This window comes from Ailuropoda melanoleuca, chromosome 7 (genome assembly GCF_002007445.2).
Source record: "Ailuropoda melanoleuca isolate Jingjing chromosome 7, ASM200744v2, whole genome shotgun sequence".
Classification (NCBI taxonomy): domain Eukaryota; kingdom Metazoa; phylum Chordata; class Mammalia; order Carnivora; family Ursidae; genus Ailuropoda; species Ailuropoda melanoleuca.
In genome coordinates, this window is record NC_048224.1 from 113,259,645 (window position 1) to 113,286,947 (window position 27,303).

A 27,303-nucleotide genomic window follows, 5' to 3' on the forward strand; every position below is an offset into this window, starting at 1 on the left:
ATGAAAGGAGTGGAGAAAATGCTAAATTGAGTGTAACCCTGAAACAATAGATGTAAAGTAGGACTGTCCTGGGAAAAACAGCTGTGTGGTCATCCTAGTTACACAGCAGCCTTGCCAGAGAGTCATCCAAAATCTGCCTGAAGGTATTTGTTGTCCTACAGAAAAGCTAGTGTTCTAATAATTTAAAAGATCTAATTAAAATCTTAAAGATCTTTTACTGAGTTAAAATTTAACGCCTTGCAACTACAAACTCTTCTTCCCGGTTTTGTCTTCTGGTATAAATGTAGTCAGAATATGGCAGTATACAAAATACATTAGCTCTTCACATACTTTTTTTTTTTTTTAACAACTTACAACTTTTTTTTTCAAACAGTGCTTGCTGAACCACATTTTATAGTACATCCATACATTCTCATTTTGATGTGTTTAGAAAACGTTCAGTGAGGTCTCTAGCTTCTCAAAAGCAAAGCTTACAATTATTACATTAATCTTTTATCATCTCAAGATAGAATGAAGTGCTACAGCAAAGGAGAGCTGCCAATTAAAGGAAACGAAACAGTAGTTTACAGATGGGAAGGCTGGACTTCAGCCAGAGTTAATCATAATGCTTATGGTTCTCTTATCATTAAAGATAATCGATATACATCAAGTAAGGACTAAGTACAGATACATTTAAGACAGCCAGCCCTCTTGTCATCCTTTGATCCTTCAAGCTAAAAAACAGTAGCTCTATATGCAACTTTTCATCACCCTGGTCACTATATTAAAGACATATTTTAGTTTTCGTGTGGTCTTGCCCATGTTTTTTTCCAGGAAGCTCAAAATTAGAACAAGCTAGGAAGATAACTTTTGAGGTAATGTATGGATTGGACACAGAGCCTGGCTCATTATTTTATATATGTAGTTCCCACCCCATTTATGTCCGCGCATTTTTTTTTCTGTTTGTGATAATCCTTGAAGAATGTAAAATAGAACCATTTAACAGCATGATTAAGGAAAAATTTCCACAAATGGCATTGTTTAATTTGGTGAACATGTAGTTTGATTTGAACTTTTGAATGAATTTAGTTAAAAGGCAAAGTTGGTTAATTTATAGAGGCATCAAAGATATCAAAATTAAAAAGTTGAATTTTGGAAGTTGTTACAGTGGGTAGAGATTATTGACTGAGATATTGGGTTCTGTTGATACATGGCAAATGTTCACTGTACATTATAATTTTGTAAAAATAAAACTGTGAAGTGTGATGTTGGGCTGTTGAAATAATTGAAGGTGTGTTTTACAAGTTCCAAAGCTTTACTTCTGAGATCTTATGTAAAAGTATCTGTAGTTACTCTTTTTTGTTTGTTTGTTTTTAAAGACTTTTTTAATTTATTAGAGAGAGAGAGCAGGAGCGAGGGCAGAGGTAGAGGGAGAAGCAGACTCCCTGCTGAGCAGGGAGCCGGATGCGGGACTTGATCTCAGGACCCCTGGGGTCAGGACCTGAGCTGAAGCAGATGCTTAACTGACTGAGCCACCCAGGCATCCTCCCCCTTTTTTTTTTTTTTTTAAGATTTATTTATTTTAGAGAGAAAGAGAGCATGCAAGCAGGGAGAGGAACAGTGAGAGGGAGAGAGAGAAAATCCTCAAGCAGACTCCTTACTGAGCCCAGTGGGGGGGGGGTGGAGCTCAATCCCAGGACCCCAAGATCATGACTTGAGATGAAATTAAGAGTCAGCCTCTTAACCGACTGAGCCACCCAGACGCCCCAGAAAACATTTTGATAGGTTTTAAAAATGAGTTGGTCATTCTGGGGAGCACATTTATATATTTGATATGGTAGGGAGTATTTCTGGTGAGGAACCAGAGGAGAGCTATTTTTTCGTACAGGATCTTTTCCTTTAGTACAGTTCATCCACATTTGCAGCATTAAGGGTAGAGATGGAACAGTGGTTTTCTTTTTTTGACACCCTATTAATTGTTTAGTTGATAATGCTAGATATATATAGATATATAGATATAGATATAGATATATTACTTTTATTTGCCTTAACTTGCTTATCTAACATTTTTGCTCTTCGAAGTGTGATCAAAGATGACTAAGTTAAGAGTTCTCCTTACCTTGTAATAGGAACCGTGGAAGATGCTTGGTGACCCTGAGGCAGAGTGTAGCTAGTCAGGAGGGTGGTCATGTAGTGCCAACTTAGAAAACTGCTGCAAGTAAATACAAAGCTCATAGAAAATTCACTTTATGACTATTTGACCTTACAATTCAGTTTCTGTGAGTGAATTTTATTACCTAAACCTTGGTGCTATGGGAAAAAAAACTGTCTTATGAACTTGAGAAATGATTTTAGGTATGTTTATGGCAGTTCTGTTAAAATTTATGAACTCACAGAAATTGTGCTTTGTGATCACTTACCAAGACACATGCCAACAGCAGTGAAGTAAATTTTACTTTTCATGTTTTTAGAGGCAAATGAATGAATATTTAATGGACTGATAGCATCAAATTATTTCAGGCCACAAAATAAAGTATATTTTAAAGGGGAAGAAAGAGGAAACTAGTACTTATTAAATGCCTTCTGTTGTTAGGTGTTAATGCTAGATGCTTTCCAAATATTATTTTACAATTCTGTGAGGATTTTGGCTGCATTTAGAACTTACACTTGGAAACACTGAGGCACAGAGGTTTATCAAAGGTCCTAAAAGGTGGAGCAAGAATTTGCATGCTTTTTGTTTTTTTTTCCACTACATCACAAAACTCAGATTTGTGTGTGTACAGATTTGCTCTGTGACCAAATTTATTTGGGGGATTATTTTTAACATTGAATTTCTTAAAAGTACAAGAATAAATTAAGATATGAAAATTGAATAATGTTGAAGGCCTGTAGTTTTTCTTCAAACCAAGATTTTAGTGGATTTTAAAATGTCTTTAAAAAATTTAATAAGAGCTCTTCTCCAAATATATCTAAGGATCAATTATAGTACCTTTTTGATGAGTCACTTTGTAGAGTATTGATGCTTTTGGTTGACCTACGGTTAGCTTGCCTACATGCAGTTATTATCACCTCCTAACAAATGAGCACTTAAAAGATTACTTATAAATGAAGTAAGAAGTCTGTAGCCCTACCGCTTAGTTTTGGTTCTTGGCCTTACCCTTCTTAACTGTTGTGATGTCTGGCAAGTTACTTTAGGTGTCTACACTTTCAAGGTTTTTTCCATCCCCTCCCCCCATTTTAATCTGTCAAATGGGGATAACATTCTCTATTTCATAGATTTGTTGTGAGGATTAGGTGAGTTAAGTGATCGCAGATCCAACATATTATCTTGCACTTCCTGAGCTTTCAATGAATTTGTTGTGTTGAAGAACATCTTCCAGGGTTTTATATACACATTGATTCATCTTGCTTTATAAGTAACTCTTTTGGTACTTGAGAAAACCTCCTTAGAGTATTCTACATTTGTGGAACGTTTATCATTATTTCTTTTTATTAATTCAGGTTACATTTTCAATTATTCTAGATACTAGTGTAATAGAAATGGAATTGTGGTTTAATTATTAGGTGCTTTACTTTTCTTTATAGTACACAGTGACTAATACATGGTAGTCAATATTGTAGGATTGAATGAATTTGAATCTATTTATAATCATGATTTTTTTCTATGAATTCTTAATTTGAACTTCATTTTTTATTGTAAAGAAACTACCAAAATCTAAATTTCTTAATGACTGCTTCAGCCTCTTACAAATTTTGTTCATCTTTTTAAATGTTATTTTACTTTGTTTTTAGCTAAAAGGTGATCCTTTGCCTGAAATAATCTTTAAAAATTTGCTTAAAATTTAAAAAAATAATAGTAATCAGAATGACATTAATGTTTCTTTTTCTTTGTTCTCTTAGCTTCACAATGAAGAGGATAATTCAGAGTCATCTGCCGTAGAGCAACCATCAACTTCAAACCCAACACCGCAGATCGTTCAGACTGCTCCCTCAGTATCGGGACTTGAAACGGACTCTTCTCCTCCACCTTATAGTAGTATTACTGTGGAAGTACCTACAACTTCAGGTATTATTTTTAGTATGAAACAACTAGTAATATTTTTAGTAACTCAGCTTTGTTTTTTTTTTTTTTTTTAAACCAGTATGGTTTTATTTAATTATAGAATCTGTTAAAGAGGCTTCCTGGTTTTATGATTTTTTTACAAAAGTGTTTTCCAAAGGATAGTTTATAAAATATTTACTCATATATTACTTGTTTCATATTGTTGTTTTCAAAAAAATTAAAAGTGTAAACTTTCTTATGCTTATTAGAATCTGTTTCCAACAGAGTGGCATATTCCTTTTGGAAGAAAGAAATAAATTGTATATACACATATAATTCATATACATATATACACATATGTTTATATACATACACGTGTGTGTATATATGTATATGAATTTATATGTATATATAGATATACATATATCTAAAGGTATATAGATACATGCATTTGCATGTATGCACGTGTGTGTGTATCTATATATACATTTATATTTGTGTTTGTGTACATCTACCTACACAGTTATAAAACAAGGTGTTATTGATGCTGAGTGTGAGCGAGAATGTGGTATTTGTGAATGGAGGTGAAGGGTGTACATAGTGTAATGATATACACAGGATAATTCCTGGACACAAGGCAGTTGTTCCTGCTTCCTACTGTTCATTTTTTCCATGCAGGACATTCTAAAGAGCTACCCTTATCTATTTCTCTGGCCACAGTTTATATTTTCCCAGTAATGCTAAGTTAATCATCATCTAATTTATTTTTTATTTTTTACTTTTATTCCAGTATGTTAATATACAGTGTTATATTAGTTTCAGGTACACAATATATTGATTTAACAGTTCTATATTTTACTCAGTGCTCATCATAATAAGTGTACTCTTCATCCTCTTCCTATTTTACTTATTCCTCTACTCACATCCACCTGTTAACCATCTGTTCTCTGTGGTTAATAGTCTGTTTTTTTTTTTTTTTTTTTTTTTTTAAAGATTTTTTATTTATTCGACAGAGATAGAGACAGCCAGCGAGAGAGGGAACACAAGCAGGGGGAGTGGGAGAGGAAGAAGCAGGCTCACAGCAGAGGAGCCTGATGTGGGGCTCGATCCCATAACGCCGGGATCACGCCCTGAGCCGAAGGCAGGCGCTTAACTGCTGTGCCACCCAGGCGCCCCAATAGTCTGTTTTTTGATTTGTCTCTGTGTTCTGTTTTGTTTCTTAAATTCCACATATGAGTGAAATTCTCTGGTATTTTGTCTTTCTCTGACTGACGTACTCACTTAGCATTATACAGTCTAGCACCATCCATGTTGTTGCAAATGGCAATATTTCATTCTTTTTTAAAAAGCTGAGTAATATTCCTTTGTGTGTGTGTGTGTGTGTATACATATCGTATCTGCTTCATCCACTCATCTGTCGATGGATACTAGGACTGCTTCCATAATTTGGCTATTGTAAATAATGCTATAGTAAATACAGGGGTGTATATATCCTTTTGAATTAATGTTTTCGTATTCTTTGGGTAAATACCCAGTAGTGTGATTACTGGATCGGGTGGTTCTTTTTTCTTTTCTTCTTCTTTTTTTTTATTAAGATTTTATTTCTTTATTTGAAAGAGAGGGAGAGAGCACAAATAGGGGAAGCAGCAGAGGGAGAGGGACAAGCAGGCTCCCCACTGAACAGGGAGCGTGATGCGGAACTCAATCCCAGAAACCCGGGATCGTGACCTGAGCCGAAGGCAGGCGTTAACCGACTGAGCCACCCAGGTGCCCCAGGGTAGTTCTATTTTTTAATCTATTTTTTATTTTTATTTATTTGACGGAGAGTAAGCGAACACAGGCAGGGGGAGCAGCAGGCAGAGGGAGAGGGAGAAGCAGGTTCCCCGCTGAGCAGGGAGCCGGATGAGAGGCTGGATCCCAGGACCTGGGATCATGACCTGAGCCGAAGGCAGACACTCAACGACTGAGCCCTATTTCTTAATTTTTTTTAACCTCGGTATTGTTTCCTGCAGTGGCTGCACTAGTTTGCATTCCTACCAAGCAGTGCATGAGGGTTTCTTTTTTTCCACATCCTCACCAACTCTTGTTTCTTGAAGTTAATCATTATATAATTAAAAAACATTTAAAATATGTTTTCGTGTACTGTTATAAATAACCTCTAAATATTTTATATATTCATTATGAAACATTTTTAAAATCTGTTATAAAAAAACATTTTAATATTAAAAAACCCTTCACTAGAGTATTTCATCTTTCTTATTTGTTATTCTGTAATTAGTATCATTATTTCTCTTAAACTCTTGCTAGCTTTCTCTGGTTACCATTTCTGCTTCTACAGATTTTATCTAGACCATATGGGTTGTGTAAAAAGACCAAACCATTTACCTTTTTCATTTATAATATTATGCAGTTACTGAAAAGTATCTTCTTTATGAAGGTATTCTCACTAATAAATTAGTAAATGCTTACTCCTTTTTATTTGCTCCCCGAAAAGTATCTTCTTTATGAAGGTATTCTCACTAATAAATTAGTAAATGCTTACTCCTTTTATTTGTGTATAATGTTTATTTGATCAATGTGCTTGTTTAGTGCCCGGTTTGACGGAGAGTTTTTATATTGATTTATAGCAGTTTTATTTGTCTTAGTATTTAATAGCTAGATTGGTGCTTGCTAAAATTTATTGTGGGCTAATTTTCTTCATTATTCTGTAATTTTCCAGAATATAGTTCAGTGAATTTGCTACCCTAGATTTAAAAAAAAAAAAATCTAATCGTTGGTAGTCTTGAAGAAAGAAAATTACTTGTTTTGCTGATGCTTATCTGTGTTTGAATGATGGAAGATGCTAAGATTGAAATGGTAATTTTTTGTTCACTGCCATTGCCACTGCTGTGTGATAAGCCAAATGGGGTAAGATAGCAACCATTGTGATTAGTTCTTATGGGTTTTGCAGTGGGCTGGGCTCAGTTATGCATTTTTCTCTCAGGGTCTCATGTGATTATTGTCTTTCAGTGACGTGTAGCTCGAGTCACATTGATGGCTTCCTTAGTAACATATCTGGTGCAGGCTTCAGCTAGGGCCTCACCTGGGACTGCTGTCCAGAATACCTATTTGTGCCTCTTCTTGTGGGCTGTGCTTCCTCCCTGAATGGAGGCTGGGTTCCAAGAACAAGCATTCCAAAAGCCAGATAGAAGCTGTATCACTTGTTATGGCATGGCTTCAGAAGCCACACAGTGTCACATCTGCCACATTTGGTTTGTTAGAAGGGTGTCACTAAGTTTAGTCTTTATTCAAGACAGTTGAGGAATTAGTTTCCACCTCTTGGTGGGAAGAGTTTTAAAGAATAGATTCAAGTTTCAGCACCGTCACAACTGTCTACTGCCTCTTCCCCCATTACCAGACCTTTTCCTTTGTCACTCGTCTTCATTTCAGTAAATGGCTCCAGTAGGTCAGAAACTTTGAAGTCATCTTTTTGGGACCTTATCACAAAATTGTATTTTTTTTCTCCTGTAATTTTTGATGTAATGAAATATGTTAATAGATTTCTTTTTAAGCCAATCAACCTCTTTATTCTAGCTAGAATAAATTGTTTGTCACTGTGTTCTAATCTCTTCTGGATTTAGATTTGTTAATTTTTTTAAGAAGTTTTGTAGTTTTATTAGTGGGATCCTTACGTACTGTCCTTACGGTTTTAGTATTACTATTGTGGAAGTGACATAGCATTAATTGAGAAGCTTCTCATTTTTCTATGGTCTAGAATAGTTTTGATAATGGAGCATGCCAGTTTTAAAGGTTAGATCATTTTCAGTTGTAAGACAGTGGAGCCTGCCACCTAGGTGTTCAGTTCTTCTTATAATCTGTCTGACTCCTGGGCTCAGAATTTTATTTTTTTTAATTTTTACATCTGTACTAAAATGACTGTAATTGAGCACAAGAACTGAGTAGTTCTAGAAGTTTGTGTCTCTTTAATGCAAACCATTGATATTATCTTTCTTCAGCTTCTTAATGTTGTATTTTAAGCATTGGCAGTATCAGTTTTCTGTGATTATATGCTTCAGTAGGTCACTTTCTGACTGGTTGTAGAGATCTGAACAGCATCAATAGTAATAGTTGATATTTGTGTAATGCTTTACAGTTTACAGAGTCCCCTTGATTACTCTTAAATTCTGCTATATAATAACAAGTAGTAGCCTTGCTGAGTCAGTTTTATGGATGAGAAAGTAGAGCTTCATAAAGTGCTTAAGTGGTTTGTTTGAGGTCACACAACTTAAGGAGCTGGGACTGTAGCTCCTTGGATGTTAAATTTTCTGGTTGAGAACCGCTGCCTTAAAGGGTAGACAGAAAATATGTAAAATTAACCAGTGAAAATTAAAGCGGTAGCAAAATAGTTCTCATTCCCAACTTTCATCTGTTACTGGTTAGGATATTTTTGTCTATCGTGGGAGTTAGAACTTTTCGAGAACTCACATATCTGTTGTTAATGTAAAATATCTCTCTTCTTGGATAATGTATGTCATTGTTCCAGTTTTTAAATTTCTAATTTTAATGTTAGTGCTTAAAATTCATAACCATTGCTTTCATTTAATTTTTTCTTCTAGTCTTCAGACCTAAAGAAATGTATTTACTTGACGTGTGTCATGTTTTTACATCTGAATAATAAGTCATTTCTAAGAATTTATGACTCTTGTGCCTTTTTGGTGGATAACATTCAGTATTACACTGCTACTAGCATTGGATTAAAAATTGCCCAGCTTCAGATCCTTAGCTCTTATTGATAGCATTAAACAAACTCATTTTAAAGTCAATATCTATTAAATTACAATAGGAAAAGTATTGCTAGAATAAAATGTGTTTTCATGTTGGAAATGCAAGGAATTCTGTTGGAGAAAATGTACAAATACTGTAGTTACAATGAGGAAATCACAGATGTGATATCAGACATTATAGTATGGACTACTGTGAGAACCTACCTGTTTTTCATGGCAATGATTCTAGCATAAGTCTAAACAGTTTATTGACCTGTATGTATCATTTTACTTTTATCACTCAAGTTGGTAATAAGTGATACAGGTTTTTTTTTTAATTAGCATTCTTTTTTTTTTTTTCCCAACGATTTTTTTTTTTTTAATTTATTTGACAGAGATAGAGACAGCCAGCGAGAGAGGGAACACAGCAGGGGAGTGGGAGAGGAAGAAGCAGGCTCACAGCAGAGGAGCCTGAGGTGGGGCTCGATGCCCTAATGCCGGGATCACGCCCTGAGCCGAAGGCAGACGCTTAACCGCTGTGCCACCCAGGCGCCCCTTTAATTAGCATTCTGCGCTTACTATTCTGTTATATTTCTGGAGATCATATTTCAAAAATAGTTTAAAAACTGGGGAGGGAGAAATTCTTCATAAAAAGAAAATCTAAAAGAGTAGGTAGATATGGGAAAAAATGAGAAGAGAGGGACAAGAGTGAAAAAGAACTAAAAATTGTCATTTTTTTTTTTTTAGCAACGAGAAATACTGAGTTTGCTGAAAAGATTTGGGCAGTTTCTAAAACTGACGTGTAGAAAAATAAACCTCACGTGTTATCAGAGCAGATATTGGAAATGAGGAAATCCCTAGGTTCTGGCTACTTATTGGTTGTGCAATACTGGGCAAATTACTTAACTTCTCTGAACCTGAGTTGCTAGGAGTAATGTATATAGAAGTGCTGTATTAAATGTTTAGTACTATATATGTATTGTTATTCCTGATATTTCTACTTTTTTGGCTGTGAGATTATGAGCAAGTAAATTCTTTGAGCATAGCAGTAGGTACAGAGGATGCTCGTATGTGGTGGGTTTCTCACTTCCCTTGTACACAGATTTTTAGAATTTCATTCTTGATATTTTTGTTATGTATTGTATATCAGCCTGTAGGTCGTATTTATCAGTATAATAAATATGGGGCTAAACTAACATATACAGTTGTATAGTAATACTTTATATGTTACGTAGCTTATAAAATAGGACTACAAAAAGCAGTAATGGTCTTTAGTGGCCTGTTGTAAATTATTAAATTATGTTTTTGGCTCTAAAAATTTTATTAAATAGCTTGTTTTAATGGTTATCCTTTTTTAATCCCTTTCTTCAGATACAGAAGTTTACAGTGAGTTTTATCCTGTGCCACCTCCTTACAGTGTCGCTACCTCCCTTCCTACATACGATGAAGCTGAGAAGGCCAAAGCTGCTGCCATGGCAGCCGCAGCAGCAGAGACAGCTCAGAGAGTAAGGCAATCTGATTGCTCCCTTTTGAGAATACCGTTTTTAGTGATTCTCAGTACATTCAGTAATGTCAACAATAGTTCTCTGAGTTTCAGAATGTTTGTGCACGTAGATTGTTTTGTAGTATCTTCTCTGCTACTACTTATGTGTGTCATCATTTTTTGGTGAAATTGGCACTCTCCTGTCCATTCCTTTATCTCCTCATTTCTGTTTCTGTTTCTATTTATTTCTGTTTCTACTGATCTTTCTGTGTAGCCCATCTTAACTTGTGGGACTCCTGGTCCTTGTCTTTACCAGTACATTTCCTAAGTCTTGATTTCTCTCCTTTCAAGTGCTGACTTTCATCCCCCATCCTCTGACTTCCTCACTCTAGATACTTTACCCCATCGACCTCTTCTCTGTTGATATCCTTATTTCCCTCGTATAGTTTAGATTCGTGATCTGTAACTATGATCATAAATTATCTTTTTTCCTTGCTCATTTGTGTATATTAGCAGAGCCTGTCTAGTGACTCCATGAATAAACTCAGTGTAGGTTAAAAAGCACAGAGAAGTAAGTTACAAGTTTTCAAATTATGTTTGTCAATTCACTTTGTGTGTGTGTGTCCTTTTAACACATTCCAACCTAGATTTTAGAATGATGGTCAAGTATTCCACCTGTCCTTTCTGTCTTCTCTTCCTGTCTCAGTAATAGAGTCAGGGATATACATGTATATTACATCTTGTTCTGGTAGGAGTGACTGTCTCAGGAGAATCAACGAGATGCATGTATGCTATTCTACAGTCAGATAAAAGGTGGAAGTTATTTACATTTTATTTATTTTAAAAGATTTTATTTATTTACTTGAGAGAGAGTGAGAGTGAGAGACCATAGAGGAAGAGAGGGAGAAGCAGACGCCCCGCTGAGCAGTGACCCCGGTGAGGGTCTTGATCCCAGGACCCTGAGATCATACCTCAGCCGAAGGCAGACACTAACCTGATTGAGCCACCCAAGTACCCCGTTACTTACATTTTAGTGTGGCTGCAAGCAGGGCTAGAGTTTGTTGCCTTTTTTTCTTACTTCAGACTTTAGAGATACCATTTCAGATTCCTAGGTTCATCCCATGTTGTTCAAGAAAAGGCAACCAAAAATCACTTTACGTAGAAAGCTAGAATTAGATGAGGGACAAAGGGAGAGAAAGGTGATTCTATGTACAGCATTCTGCTGCTGCCATCTGGCCAGAGCCCAGCAAGTAAATTATCTGATAGGTGAGTGTTTTTTCCTGGATGGTTTTTTTCATCAGTACATCCCTTTCTAAGCCTGTTCCCACTCCCATACTCCAACACACACACAGTTAAATGTCAGCATAAATAGCTTTGGGCACATAAGTAAAGACAGTAAGCCTCAAATTTATTATTTATGCCATTTTCCTTGAAGGGTGAAAGTAAGTCTTTATTAAGACAGTGGCATAAAATATAGCTCAGTCAATAAGGATTTTTGAGAAGGAGCATAGACCTGTTGTGTGGAGTTTCTGTCAAAATCAGTGCTAGGTTGCTTAGCACGTACGTGGTTGTACATGCATTATATACAGGCGTGCACCCTGCATGAATGAGTGGGGCGTAGCTCCTTTTCTCAGGGAGTATCTCCCTAGAGACCTTGGAAAGGGCAAAGGTCCTTAAAGGATGTTACTCAACCTTGGGACCTCAACTGCCCTAGCTTCCACACTGTAGAACTCCGAGGAGAAAAAAGCAAGCATTGTCTTGCTCTCGGCTTTGGGAAAAGCATAAAGGTGATTTTACCTTTTGAAGAGAAAACTCTGAAGTGTTTCTCTTCCAACCTTTCATTGTCATCATTTCCAGAGTATTGTTTTTAGAAAGTAATATGTCTGAATTGGAACATGTCCATAAGGAAAAGTTTTCCTTTTTCAGCTGCTTCTGATACCATTGTAACTCCAGCTTGTGAAGATTGTGGAAAATTTCATGGAAAGCAAAATATAAGTGAACAGAAGAGACTTAGGTCCTTGTAAAGATTCTTTTAAATTCATCAGTTTCTAACCCAGTGCTCCACCACCCTCTTTTCTGCAAAAGGTGATTGAGTTTGGGTTTCTATACCTGATTCAGATAGAAAACTGGTCTGATTAGCATTTGAGTATGCATTCAGTTGTAAATGAATCTCACCTGGGTGAAGTGAAAGCTTATTTCTTAAATAAACTTTCTCATTGGGAGAATATAGGTAGTAGCCAGGAGACTTGGAAACAATACTGCTTTCTACTATTTCCTATTTCTGATGTGCAGGATTGCATGTAAATTATGGGATGATTAAATAGATTTATAGAAATGAACTCCTTTTTTAAAAAGATTTATTTATTAGAGAGAGAGCCTGCGCTAGTGCGAATTTATGCTAGAGTGGGGGGAGTGGCAGAGGGAGAGAATCTTCAAGCGGACTCCCCTCTGAGTGCAGAACCCACCACCTGGGGCTTAATCCCAGGACCCTGAGATCATGTTCTGAGCCGAAACCAAGAGTCTGATGCTTAACAGATTGACCCACCCAGGTGCCCCTGAACTCTACTTATTTTTAAATATTTTTATGAAAAGTATTTGAATTCAAATAATTCACTTACCTTTTAGAACATGCTTGTTCACCAGGTTGTCTTATCTTATAATCTAATAGTGAGTAGTATCCTTTTTTTTGTACCTTGTTTTATTTATTTTTTAAAGATTTATTTATTTTAGAGAGGAAGCATGAGCAGAAGGTGGGGAGGGAGAGAGAGAATCCTCAAGCGGACGCCCCACTGAGTGTGGAGGCAGTCGCAGGGCCCAGTTCGAGGGCCCTGAGATCATGACCTGAGCTGAAATCAAAGAGTCAGTCACCCAACTGACTGAGCCACTCAGGTGCCCCTGTACCTTGCTTTAAAGTTTGTTAGTAATTTGTCTTTTGACATAAAAACTAGCACTTTGTAAATTGTGAGCAACTTCAAGATAAGGACTTTGTGTTTGCATTTCTAGCACCTATTACCTGGTACATACTTGGTATTTAATAAATTACAGTTTATTAAGTTGATGAAAGCTTTTTAAAAATTAGCAATGTAAGAAATTAGGAAGAAGAAAATACCACACTTGTTTTCTTTTCTTTCTTTTTTTTTTTTTTTTAAAGATTTTATTTATTTGACAGAGATAGAGATAGCCAGCAAGAGAGGGAACAGAGCAGGGGAGAGGGAGAGGAAGAAGCAGGCTCCCAGCCAAGGAGCCCGGTGTGGGACTCGATCCTGCAACGCCGGGATCACGCCCTGAGCCGAAGGCAGATGCTTAACGACTGTGCCACCCAGGCGCCCCACCACACTTGTTTTCTTACAGCTTTTCATTTTAAAATGTTTTGGTGTCTTTTACCACTTTCAGGATTTATAAGTTAATGTAGTTGGAATTATTATAGAGCTACTGTCTTTTATTTTTAAGCATTTTATATAAATGTTTCTCTTTTATTTCAGTGGTTTAGTGAAATTCCATGGAGTCAATATACTATAATTTAGTGACTATTCCTGTCTAGTGAAGTTAGATTATTTTCAGATGTGATTATGTGTCCATGTTTTCCATTGTTGGTGTTGTAAAGGACATCTTTGTGCATGTGTTTTCTATCGTCTTAAAAATGATGTCATATGATAAAATCTCTGGAGTTATGTTTACAAAAGAGTATGAAATATTTATATTCTTGTCCTCGAATGTGAGGGGCTCACATTGGGCTTTAGTGTTTATTTCTTGAATTAACTTGAAATTATACAAAATTTTAATACAAATTTAGTCAGTGCCAACCACTGTATTTTTGTAAGAAGGCTGCCTACGATATATGATTGCAGAGTTTTAGGGATCTTTTTGCCCAAATGTGCAATATGGTTTTGAAAGTCTTTTTCTTTTGGCAGTGTCCATAGTGAGACTATCATGAATGTATTAACATTTTCTTAACTATTCTCCTGAGCCACAGTTCTCACGGAGAAACACAGGGCGAAGTAATGTTTCCACACACAGTTTGGAACCCTGAATTTAGTGAGCCCAGTATTTTCTTTTTTTTCTTTTTTTAAGATTTTATTTATTTGAGATGGAGCACGCACGCATGTGCGCATGCAGGAACAGAGTAGGGGCAGAGGGAGAGGGAGAAGCAGGCTCCCCACTGAGCAAGAAGCGGGCATGCAAGGCTTGATCCCAGGACCCTGGGATCATGACCTGAGCCGAAGGCAGATGCTTAATGGACCGAGCCACCTAGGTGCCCCAAACCCAGTATTTTCTAATGGTCACTAAACATGCCCACATCTCTGCTCTGGGGAGAGACACTATTTCTCTCTTCCAAAGCTGTCTGCAATATAAACATCCTTGAAAAGATAGTGTAGAGGAAGGGCAGCGAGTGCTTCTTCGTAGAAGATGTGTAGAAACATGAAGGACTCATGGAGAATTATCTCCTGACTAGAGCCCACTATTGATGGGCATTTAGATTGTGTCTAATTTTTTGTTATTATAATTATTGCTGCAGGACGCCTGGGTGGCTTAGTTAAGTGTCTGACTCTTGATTTCGGCTCAGGTTGTGAACTCACGGTCATGATATCAAGCCCTGTGTCGGTCTCTGTGGTAGGCATGGAGCCTGCTTAAGATTCTCTTCCTCTTCCTCTCCCTCTCTCTAAAAAAGCAAACAAAATACCCCAAAAAACATTGCTGCAATGAATCATCTTTAATACATCATTTCTTGTACGTGGGAATATACTGTATGTTTGTACAATATATTTCAAGAGCTGGAACTGTTGGGTGTGTACTTTTTTTTCCTTTTTTTGAAAGTTTTTATTTAAATTCCAGTTAACATACACTGTGATATTAGTTTCACTAAATAGTATACTATTTAGTGATTTAACATTTATATACAAAACTTGGTGCTCTTCACAAGTGCACTCCTTAATCCCCATCACCTTTTTAACCCCCTTCCACTCTAGTAACCATCAGTTTGTTCTCTGTAGTTAAGAGTCTGTTTCTTGGTTTGCCTCTCTTTTTCCTCTATGATTTTTTGTTTTGTTTCTTAAATTCCACACGAGTAAAATCATATGGCATTTGTCTTTCTTTGACTTACTTCACTTAGCATGATACTCTCTATCTCCATCCACGTCATTGCAAATGTCAAGATTTCATTCTTTTTTATGGCTGAGTAATACTTCACCGTATATATACAACACATCTTCTTTATCCATACATCGATCGATGGACACTTGGGCTATTCCATAATTTGGCAATTGTAGATAATGCTGCTATAAACATCGAAGTGCATTATCCCTTTTGAATTAGTAGTGTTGTATCCTTTGGGTAAATACCTAGTAATGCAGTTGCTGGGTTGTAGGGTAGTTTTATTCTAACATTTTGAGGAACCTTCCTCCATACTGTTTTCCAGAGTGGCTGCACCAGTTTCCATTCCCACGAACGTTGCAAGAGGGTTCCTTGCCAGCACCTGTTGTTTCTTGTGTTGTTGATTTTAGCCATTTTGACAGGTGTAAGGTGATATTTTATTGTAGTTTTCATTTGCATTTCCCTGGTGATGAGTGATGTTGGGCATCTTTTCATGTGTCTGTTAGCCATCTGGATGTCTTCTTTGAAAAAATGTCTATTCATGTCCTCTGCCCATTTTTTAATTGCATTATTCATTTTTGGGGTGTTGAGTTTTGTAAGTTCTTTCTATGTTTTGGATACTAACCCTTTATCAGATATGTCATTTGCAAATATCTTTTCCCATTCCATTGGTTGCCTTTCACTGTGCAGAAGCTTTTTATTTTGATGAAACCCCAATAATTTATTTTTGCTTTTGTTTTCCTTGCCTCAGGAGACACATGTAGTGAAAAGTTGCTACAGTTGATTTAAGGAGGTTACTTGCTGTGTTCTCCTCTAGGATTTTAATGGTTTCCTGTCACACAGTGTTTTAGGTCTTTAATCCATTGAATTTATTTTGCGTATGGTATAAGAAAGTGGTCCAGTTTCATTCTTTTGCCTGTTGCTGTCCAATTTTCTCAACACCATTTGTTGAAGAGGTTCTTTTTCCCACTGGATATTCTTTCCTGTTTTATCGAAGATTAACTGACCATGTAGTTGTGGGTTGGACATTTTTATTTTTGATTAATATTGCCAAATTGCCAGCCATAGAGATCATACCTGTTTAGATTCCACCACGGATTATGAAAATTCCTCTTTCCCGTTCAGTGCAAATATGTCAGTCACATCTTTCTTGATACAATTTTCGTTAATGTTCAGTTTTGATCTTTTTTTTTGTTTTCTTGTAAAGTTACTCTTTTCAGGGGTGCCCATGAAAAATTAATACTTGCTAATGTTTTTGAATACTTACTGTGTGCCACACATTGTACTCATTTTACCATTTTGTCTATACAACAAGTTGAGAATGTCTGATTTTATTTAAATTATTATCTTTATACTTAAGATAATAAAGTTGTAATTACTTTTTTAGTGAACTGGTCTAATGTTATGTGTTTTATAGATTCAGGAGGAAGAGTGCCAACCAAGAGATGACTTTAGTGATGCAGACCAGCTCAGAGTGGGTAATGATGGGATTTTCATGCTGGCGTTTTTCAGTAAGTGATTTTTCATTTCCACATTATTTTTTTGCATATCCTGGTTGTGTGTGTATTTAAAGTAACATAGTGAGGAAAGGCAAATATTGTTAATATGTGTCTACTTTGTTTAAAATGTAAATTTTTCCTGCTATTGAACTATTGAACTATGATCATATGATGCAATAAAAATCCTAGTATTTAGTATACTTATAACTGTGTATTGCAGTCATTATGCTAAATGCTGACTATAAAGAGGTATATAAGCTTATTTAAGCTAAATAAGTTTTTGCATGAGAAATGTTGCATGTCCATGCAGTGATGTAGGAGCATGCAGAATGTAACTAAATTCTGCTTTTGGGGCAAAGGACTTCCATTTGAGTGTCTTTAAGCAGGAAGAGAAGGGTTGGAAAAGGAAATATTCTGGGCAACTGGAACAAGTGATTTGAGACACAGAAGAATGCAAATATACCTTGTTTGGAGGGAAAGGTAAGGAATTAGAAGACCAGAAACCTAAGTATGATTTTTTAACATGTTGCAGATTCTTAAATACCTGAATTTATACAGTGGACTTCATACTTTGAGGGAAGACTGTGTTGTGGCCTATTATTTCAGTTCCTGAAACAGAGATTGGCAGATAGTATGATATTATGACATTTGAATTGTTTAATTGATAAAATTAAGTTTTCAAAACCCAATATTCATGTAAGTACATGTATTAGACTAGACATGGTAGATTTCTGCCCTCAAACTGCTCTCATAGAATGCTGATTTAATTCATTTTAAGTATAAAATTCATTTTGATAATAAAATGAGGAATAGTTTACTTATTTAAAGTACTACGTTCAACTTTAAAAATAGAAAATACAGAAAAGACATAGCTTGAGTTGAGTTACTTTTGAGTCTGGGAAATCACTAGTCCTCCATTTTGAAATGGTTTCTTGCTTCTTTTCCTTCTTTCGTTTCATCTGCTGGAGAATAGAAGTAGATAACCACTCAGAAGTGGGTCGGTGAGTGGGAAAGCAGTTACATTTTTCTCTTCAAATTTAAATTATGTTCTGCTTGGCAACCAGCTAATATATATGCAGTATTTAAATCTTGTGGCTTTAGTTAAAATTTGTAGTTAGACATGATGGTAGGTACCGTGGAAAGCAAATGAACACTTTGACTACAACTAACTACTGTTTTGTACTGTTAGTCTGGTAAATGTTAGTTTTTTTCTTAGTTTTAGTTCAACAGGTAATCCTTTATTATTAATAACAGTCTTTCCACATATTTTGTATATAGAAAGAGTAGTGTCAGTATTAATTCTTCAATGGTTATGTCTTAAAAATCTTAATCGGAAAAGGAAATTTAAGTTTATTGTACTATATGTAGTATAAATACCTGTTTCTTAGGTATAAAAATGTAATTTGATATCATCTATATGACTCAGAGCTTAGTGATTATTTCTCCATTTCTATATTTTGCTTTATCCTACAATCCTTCTATTTCTTTTTAACCTTTTTTTTTTTTTTTTTTTAGATTTGAAAACATTTTGCTGATAAAACAGTGTTGCAAATGTTTGGTAACCTACACGCTTAGTTGCCTTTATTTTTTGGCCTATGTGGTATATTAATATAAATACATATTTATATTTCATATATTTGGTGTAAATTATCTGCTTTTACTACATTTTTACTAAATGATGTCTCTACAACTTATTTTTTTTATGCTCCCTATTCTACAAATACTGCACCGATATTATAAGAGTAAAATTATAAATTATTTTCAGACTTCATTTCCTGATACTTTTTTTTTTGGTAGGTTATAGGCTGGTGTTTGAGCTTATTTGCTTTGATAAGCATAGATTTATTTGTAATCACTACCATCTAGTGGCTGTTCTTTAGATTGCAGCTTGCTATATTTTTCATGCTTTGACTATCTAGGAGCTATTATCCAGCTTCTATTCTATTTTCTGTTTCTGTGGTTCAGAAATAGATTTTATTTTTTAAATTTTATTAAGGTTTTATATTCAATTTCAGTATAGTTAATATATGGTGTTATATTAGTTTCGATTGTACAATATAGTGATTCAGCAGTTCTATACATTGCTCATCATGATAAGTGTATTCTTAATACCTTTCACCTATCTCACCCATCCCCCCACCTATCTCCCTTCTGGTAACCATCAGTGTGTTCTCTATAGTCTATTTCTTGGTTTATCTCTCCCCCCCTCTTTTTTTTTTTACTTTGCTTACTTGTTTTGTTTCTTAAATTCCACATATGAGTGAAATCATATGGTATATTTGTCTTTCTCTGACTTATTTCACATAGCATTATACTTTCTAGCTCCATCCATGTTGTTGCAGATGGCAAGATTTCATTCTTTTTCATGGCTGACTAATATTCCATTATATATCTATACCACCTCTTCTTTACTGATTCATCTATTGATGGATACTTGGGCTGCTTCCATAATTTGGTTATTGTAAATAATTCTGCAGTAAATATTGGGGTAGTGTTTTCTTATGCTTCGGGTAAATACCCAGTAGTGTGATTATTGGGTCATAGGATAGTTCTATTTTTAATTTTTTGAGGAACCTCCATACTGTTTTCCACAGTGACTGCACCAGTTGGCTTTCCCACCGACAGTGCATGAGGGTTCCTTTTTCTCCACATCCTCACCAACACCTCTTGTCAGATTTTCTTCAACATGGTTTATAACTTAAACATTTCAGGTAATATAAGTTGTATGAATAAAACTACAGTGAATATCAATAAAAATATTTTAAATTAGAACTTTTTGATGGTTTAATTCTTCTCTCTTATAGCATCCACATTTCAGTCTCTTACCACATGTAATTCTAAAAAAGTTTACACATAAATTTGGTAAAATAATTGCATATTCATGTTCAAAAAATGTAAAGAAAGAAATATATTGTATCCCTTGATAATGTTTGCTTCTCATAATCCCTTGAAGTGTCACAGCAGAATGCTTCATACATGCCAATCTGCTTGTATCTGATCTTACTTTTAAGAGAATGGAATGGAAGTCAATTATTTATTAGTTAAAAGGTAGAAATTAAGATTTAGTCCACTGGATAATTGATAGTCTGTGGAAATGACCTTGAACTATAATGCTTAAAAAATGTAATGGACTCTCTTTAGAGAACTTTTTTCCTAAGGCTTAGCCTTTTGTAACCATGTGTGAATCTTCACTTATGCATTCTATAGTAAAAATTAATCACCCATATTATTCCCATTTTATTTTTTATTTTTTAAAGATGTATTGATTTATTTGAGACAGTGTAAGTGGGGGAGGGGGCAGAGGGAGAGGGACAGAGAGAATCTCAAGCAGACTCCCTCCTGAGCACAGAGCTTGAAGCTTGATGTGGGGCTAGATCCCACAACTCCAAAGATTATGACCTGAGCCGAAATCACAAGTCGGGTGTTTAACCGACTGAGCCTCCCAGGTGCCCACATTATTCCCATTTTAGACTTGAGGGAAGCATAATTAAAAACATATTAAATTGTTGTAATTTTAAAAGGAATTAGAATATTGTTTTGAAATGTGAATTCTGAATTGTAAGAAATTGCCAGACTGTCTTACCAAAGTGGCTGTTCTTCTCTGCATTCCCACCAGCGGTGAGTTTCTGTTGCTCTGATCCTCATTAGCATGTGGTATTGATAATTTTTAAAATTTTAGCTGTTCTAATGGATGTGTGGTAGTATCTCATTGTGGTTTAATTTGCATTTCCCCAAGGACTGATGATACTGAGCATCAGTATTCACCAATAACCAGTTTTGAGCACCTACCATGGATAGGTCATAAAAGTTACAGATCTTAAACAGGTTGTCTGGGCATCACACATATTGAGAAACAATACATTGATGACTTGTTCCGCCCAGATAAAGCTGTGTTTATAATTATATAGCTTTTAGGTGATGTTGTATATGGTAAGTGAATCCAGAAAGGGAACACTTAAGAATTTAACTAGAGGGCACCTGGGTGGTTCAGTCAGTTAAGCATCTGCCTTTGGCTCAGCTCATGATCCCAGGGTCCTGGGATCAAACCCAACATCAGGCTCCCTGCTCAGCAGGGAGTCTGTTTCTCCCTCTCCCCCTCCCCCTGCTTGTGCACTCTCGCTTGCTTGCTCTATCTCAAATAAATAAAAATCTTAAAAAAGAAAAAAAAGAATTATAACTATACCTTAAGAAACTTGGAGTATTTGTGAAATATTAAACTTATTTTGGTTACAAGAAAAAATTCGTTTTGGTCATCTCATTGCTTATAATTTAGCTGAAATGTCTTAAAACTAATAAATTGTTAGCATCATGTCTATCTTAACGGCAAATTGTTTAAATGAGGAGAATTGCTTGAGGATAAGAGAGAAATTTACCTGTATGCAGTTCAGAATTAAGTTTAGTGAGATCGATTCCTTGTCTAGGAGCTTGATGTCTTTGAAACCTGGTACATATATATGTATTGAGAATTATTCTGTGATTGTAGAAATAAGTGTGCATTGTTATCATTTATGATTTTCATTTGTTTATTTTCAAAACAAGTATCAGATTTTTAAAAATTTAAAACTTTTATTTTTATTTATTTATTTTTAAAAGATTTTATTTATTTATTTGACAGAGATAGCCAGCGACAGAGGGAACACAAGCGGGGGGAGTGGAAGAGGAAGAAGCAGGCTCCTAGCAGAGGAGCCCGATGTGGGGCTCGATCCCACAATGCCGGGATCACGCCCTGAGCCGAAGGCAGACGCTTAACCGCTGTGCCACCCAGGCGCCCCTCAAATATTTTTTTTTAAGATTTTATTTATTTAATGACACAGAGAGAGACAGACAGCGAAAGGGAACACAAGCAGGGGGAGTGGGAGAGGAAGAAGCAGGCTCCCAGCGGAGGAGCCTGATGTGGGGCTCGATCCCAGAACGCTGGGATCACGCCCTGAGCCGAAGGCAGACGCTTAATGACTGCGCCACCCAGGCGCCCCTAAAAATTTAAAACTTTTAAAACTTTTCATCTTTAAGTAATTTAAAACTTAGGAAAAATTTGCAAAAAGAATACACTTGCCATGTAACTTTCGTCTGCCTTTCTCAGGTGTTATCATTTTATGTAACATCAGTCCAATGATCAACATTAGGAAATTAACATTATGAAATAGTACTAGCTAGTTTACAGACCTTATTCAAATTTGCCCCCCTGATGTCCTTTTTATGGTCCAGGATTATATATTACATTTCGTTGCCATTTTGCTTTAGTCTGGCCTTAGTCTGTTCTTAATCGAAGAACAGTTTGTTAGTCTTTCTTTGTTTCTTATGACTTGATTCTTTTGAAGAATATGGGCCAGTTGTTTTGTAGAATGTCTCTCAGTTTGGATTTAGCTAATGTTTCCTCATGATTAGATTCAGGTTATGCATTTTTTCTTTCCTCTTTTTTTTTTTTTTTTTTTGGTAAGAATACCATGGAAATGCCCTTCTCAGTGCATCATATCAGGAAGCAGTGGTCTAGTTATGTCTTAATGCTGGTGTTGTCAACTCTCATCAGGTTAAGGTGGTGTCTGCCAGCTTTTTTCACTATAAAGTTTTCTGCTTTGTAATTAATAGGTATCTTGTGGCTTTTGGAAATTTAAAAGTAAAGTCTCATTAATTAAAGGGTAAACTGTAGTGTTGTACAATACTGCTTTCTAGGTTATCCTGCTCCCTCTTTATGTAGATGGGTGTTATAATGAAAAGATCACTGGATATGAGAGGTGAAAGACTGGGATGCTCCTGTCTTACCCATACCTCTTTGTGACTTTATGTGGCACTTTATTGTTCTAAGTCTCAATTTGTCCTTCTGTAGGTGGAATTAATTCTGACCTTGCCCTTCTTAAAAGGCTAATGTGAGGATGAATTAAGTTAAAATATGTGAAGTGTCATAAATTCTAGAGTGCTGTTAGGTGAGGGTAGTAGTAATGTTCTCCTTCCACATCCTTACCTGAGCCTGTGATTTAAAGTTATTGGTAGCCTTCTTTCAAATGTCATTAACCTGTCTGCCTCACTGTCTTATAAAGAAGCACACTGGGAAGGTGAATGTGGAAAATGTATTGGAGGAACACTATGCATTCTTTTAACCAACTTTTCTGAGTTAATTGCCCTGCTTCCTGCTGCTTGCTATCCAAATCTTACTTTTCTAAGGAATATAGGTTATATAAGCCTTTTGTTTCTTTGGATTCCATGTTGGTCCTTGCTGTGTGGGTAATAGGTACCCTACACCTTTTAAGCTTCCTGTTTTGTCAGGTGTCCAGGGAAGCATGGCATGAATGAAGTAGAGCTCAGAGAAAAGTGCTCTCGTCTTTTTTTCTGGGCATGTATATATTTGCCTGCCTCTTCTTCATGTTGTTCCTTTTATGATTTTACAAATGTACACACACTTTACATACATTTAGAATTGAGTGCTACAGCCCTTTCTGTATTTTAAAGACCCATTCAGCTTTATTTGCTATCATCTAGGCCAAGGGGCATAAAAAGTGGATCTATCTATGCTTAAGTAGTCACCAGCTTCACTGTTTTCCCAGTGTTTAAACCAGTTACAGATGGATAAAGGTATATATTAGTCTCTTAGAGCTGCCATGACAAAATACCACCAACTGGATGGCTTAAACAGTGGAAATTTATTTTCTCACAGTTCTGGAGACTAGAAGTCCAAGATCACAGTGCTTGAAAATTTGGTTTCTGGTGCGGGTTCTTCCTGGCTTGTGGTCAGCTGTCTTCTTGCCATGTCCTCACATGGTCTCTTTTGTACATGTGGGTGGAGAGAGCTCTCTGGTGTCTCTTCTCTTTCTATAAGGACACCAATCCTAGTGGATTAGGGCTCTACCTTTATAACTTTAATTATCTTCCTAAAGGCCCTGTCTCTGTAAATACAGTCACGCTGGGGGTTAGAGCTTCAGTCTGTGAATTTTGAGGAGACACAGTTTAGTCCATAACACATTATATTGCATGAGCACAGCTTCTAGGAATCCATACTGCTGGCAGAGAGCAAAAAGAAAACATGATGATTCAGTAGGTACTTTTTTGTTCTTTTGTATTTTATTTCTGATGTGAGTATAATTATATGTATAGTAGATATCGGTAAACTGTTTTGAGGAAAACAGTGTTTGAATTAATTTTCCCCGAAACTAAACATACACACACTCAGAGGTAAAAATGCACTTCTGGAATACTTTGCCATTTTATATTTTCTCCATTAGCGCTTCTTATGTTTTAACTTCATGACGTGCTTACGAAATGATAGAATGTTTATAACACACTGGGGTACAGGAATAAGGTGCTCAGGGCTGGTGGCCGTCTGTCCTCTGCCCCAGATCCCACCTGCCTGCTGAGGAGGAAGAGAGTAACTCTCTCAGCACAAATATGGCACAGCGGTTTGGGAATCTGAACTGCTGTTCGTTAATGTACATTACTTATTTTAAATAGCGGATTGTTTTTTGATTGAATTTTTTTTGTTTGCATGTTTTTCTCCACAGATAACACAAATATTAACCAATTAGATGTGGAGCACCTGTATCTAATAGTATATGCTATGACCACGGAAATATTCTCTCTCTCCATTGTCCAGAATGATAGCTACAAGTTAAATGTGACCATTGAGCACTTGAAATGTGGCTAGTGCAACTGAGGGACTAAATTTTAAATTTCATTTAGTTTTAATTAATTGAAATTTAAATAGCCCCCTTTGTAGAGTAGGGTGGGTTCCTGGAGCAAGTGGAAAAGGCAGTGTGGCTGGTGGCATCACACAGCACAGATCTAGAGGATAGCCCAATACTGCTCAGTATCTAGGTTTACAAAAAAGAAAATGTGGAGTGTAAGCAAGTTTTATTTCCAGTAGTGTCTCCTGAATTTTTTTCGTGTGGAAAAGATACAACCTACTCTGTAAAAATATAATTTTGTATGACTAGTAATAATGGCTAACATTTCTCAGCAGGCACCCTGTGCCAGTTTCTGTACTGTGCTAAGATCCTTAACTTCATTATCTCACTTATCACCCTTACCAGCCTTGTGAAGTAGGTCCTGCAGATCAGAGAACTGTGGCTCACAGAAGTCAGCAGTGCGTCTAATGAGTGATATATGTCACTGTGACTCAAACACAAATCTCTTATTTCAAAATTCATTCTCCTAACTGTTGTACCATATAACATAGCTTACCATAAATGATCAGGAAAGCTGTGCCTGGAAGGCATTAGGAAGAAAGAAATTATAAGAGTAGGGGAATTGCTTTGAAGAAATAGCTGTTTCATTTAAACTTACCCTAAAATGTTTCCTCTTTGTCTTCAGAATTCTGAAAAATCAGCATTTCTCTAGGCAATTTACTTTGTTTTCCCTGAGGGTTGGTTAGAGATATTGAGGGGAAGAGGATGGGCACTGAACAGGACCAAAGTTGTGCTCAAATAGATCTTCAGTTTTATTATCGTTATTATTATTATTTTGATAATGTTAAAATCTTGAACACAGGGCACTCTGATTATATCTCAAGGACCTGTGAGAGAATGGTTTCTGCTACAAGTAATAGAAACCCCTTACTCGGGTGTTTTAAATAGTTAGGAGATTATCTCACAAAACAGAAAATCCGTAGACAAGCAGATAGACAAGCCAACCTCAGCCACAGCAAGTATCAGTTCTGGGGCTCTGCTTTTCTTTGATTTTCTTCACTTCCTAGCCCATGTGGAGTTATGCTTTAATCCTCAGGCTGATAGCAAAATCCCTGCAGCAGTTCCAAATGTTATATCCAAACTAGACATCCGGTGGATAAGGAGTTTGGTGTGTGTGTATGTGTGTTTTAACATTTATTGCAGAAATTCTCAAACTAGGCAAGACTGTTATAACCTCTATGTATTTATCACTCAGTTTCAACAATGATCAACTCAGAGCCACTGTTATTTAACAATTATATTCCATCTGCTGTCTCCTTGATGTGTTTTTAAGAACCAAAGTGCTTTTCAGAAGTCCTATTTCAAAAAAAAAAAAAAAAAAATGGCAGGTAGTTTTAGCCTCCTGTGATTTTCCCAGACTACTCAGGACCCACCTTTTGGGGTTAAGTATGGGGTTCAGCCTTCCTTAAAATACTCTGTAGGTGGGTGGGTTCCTGAAAAGGGGGAAAAGCAGGTTTTGTTAGGTAGGGGGAAGAGGCAATGAAAAATACCTTCTCTGGAAATATTTTATAATTTATTAGGTTCATCTTTAATATTGCTTTTAAAAAATACCCAGTTTGGTTAGTTGATTGCTGAGGCTGGAATTCTTGGGTGGGATCACATGGGAGCTACCTTGTGACTTGGTTTTTTAGGTAGTTTAAAAATGCAGTTTCACCTATTGGTTTTAAGGAATTGATTCCTTTTAACCAAACTGACAAGAAACCAACCTGTTTGTTAATGTATAGTTAATAACTAATATATTTGCAAAAGGTAAACTATAGTCTTTAATCAGAAGACTTAATTGGTAAAGTCAAAAGAAAGAGAATTGTTATTTCCATTGTGCAATGAAGTATTGTTAATATGTCTCTGTTAATTTGTTCCAAAGTGTGGTCATTGAAAGAACTATTTCTCTTGCTTTTAGTGGCATTTATTTTCAACTGGCTTGGATTTTGTTTATCCTTCTGTATCACCAATACCATAGCTGGAAGGTATGGTGCCATCTGTGGATTTGGACTTTCATTGATCAAATGGATTCTTATTGTTAGGGTGAGTGTTTTAATAGCCTCTATCACTTTTATCTCTAAAATTAAAATATATGGAATTTCTTATGTCGTTCATAAATGTTCATTTTACATATATGAATCAATTATTTGAGACTTATGAAGTTGGAGATACTTTTAATTTCAGATTTGCGGGCAAATCTCTGTTTGACAAAATCATTTTTAGTTAAATCAGATTCAGTTTGGAGGCCAATGAATGGAAACAGTAAATAAAGTAATTTTTGGTAGTTTTAGACTATGTTATTTTAACACTTTCAAAAAATAACTATTTGGAACATTGTTTAGGTGCTAAAGGGTAATAGAGAAGAATTATCTGAAGTAACTGAAGAAAATTATGACTTTAAAATTTTTTTTTTAAATAATAAATCATGACATCCAGAGGCTAATCAAGGAAAAGATACCTGTGTTCAGTATCCTCAAATTCTGCCTTCCATCTGCCTGTTCATACTGTCACTTCACAGAGAGTATAAAACTGTCTACCGTGGTCACTAATAGGAACTGTTGAAATGCCACTTCAAGGTTCATTTAGCTGTTCTCAGCTCACTGTTGGGAACTGAATACTGGAGCATCTAGTCTGAAAATAAAAAGACTCTAATGAGTTGGGGGTCTTTATGTGCCTAGTATTCTTGGCAGTGATTAACAGTAGGGGGTGTACAGAAGGTCAAAAGCTCTTCTTTTTAGAGGTCAGCCAAACATCCCCATCTGATAAGATTAAACTAATGTGGCTTTTGGTGTTAATATCTAAAGCAGCGGGT

General features: G+C 36.0%; 1 protein-coding gene across 1 annotated transcript in view; it reads left to right on the forward strand.

The window, feature by feature from the left end:
* Window positions 1-27,303, forward strand: part of NDFIP2 (Nedd4 family interacting protein 2) — a 66,153-nt gene that overhangs the window by 29,876 nt on the left and 8,974 nt on the right. The window contains exons 2-5 of the mRNA XM_002919980.4: window positions 3,880-4,045; window positions 10,135-10,268; window positions 16,755-16,848; window positions 26,410-26,534. Coding sequence (XP_002920026.1) covers window positions 3,880-4,045; window positions 10,135-10,268; window positions 16,755-16,848; window positions 26,410-26,534 — 519 coding nt within the window. The remainder of the gene's footprint in view (window positions 1-3,879; window positions 4,046-10,134; window positions 10,269-16,754; window positions 16,849-26,409; window positions 26,535-27,303) is intronic.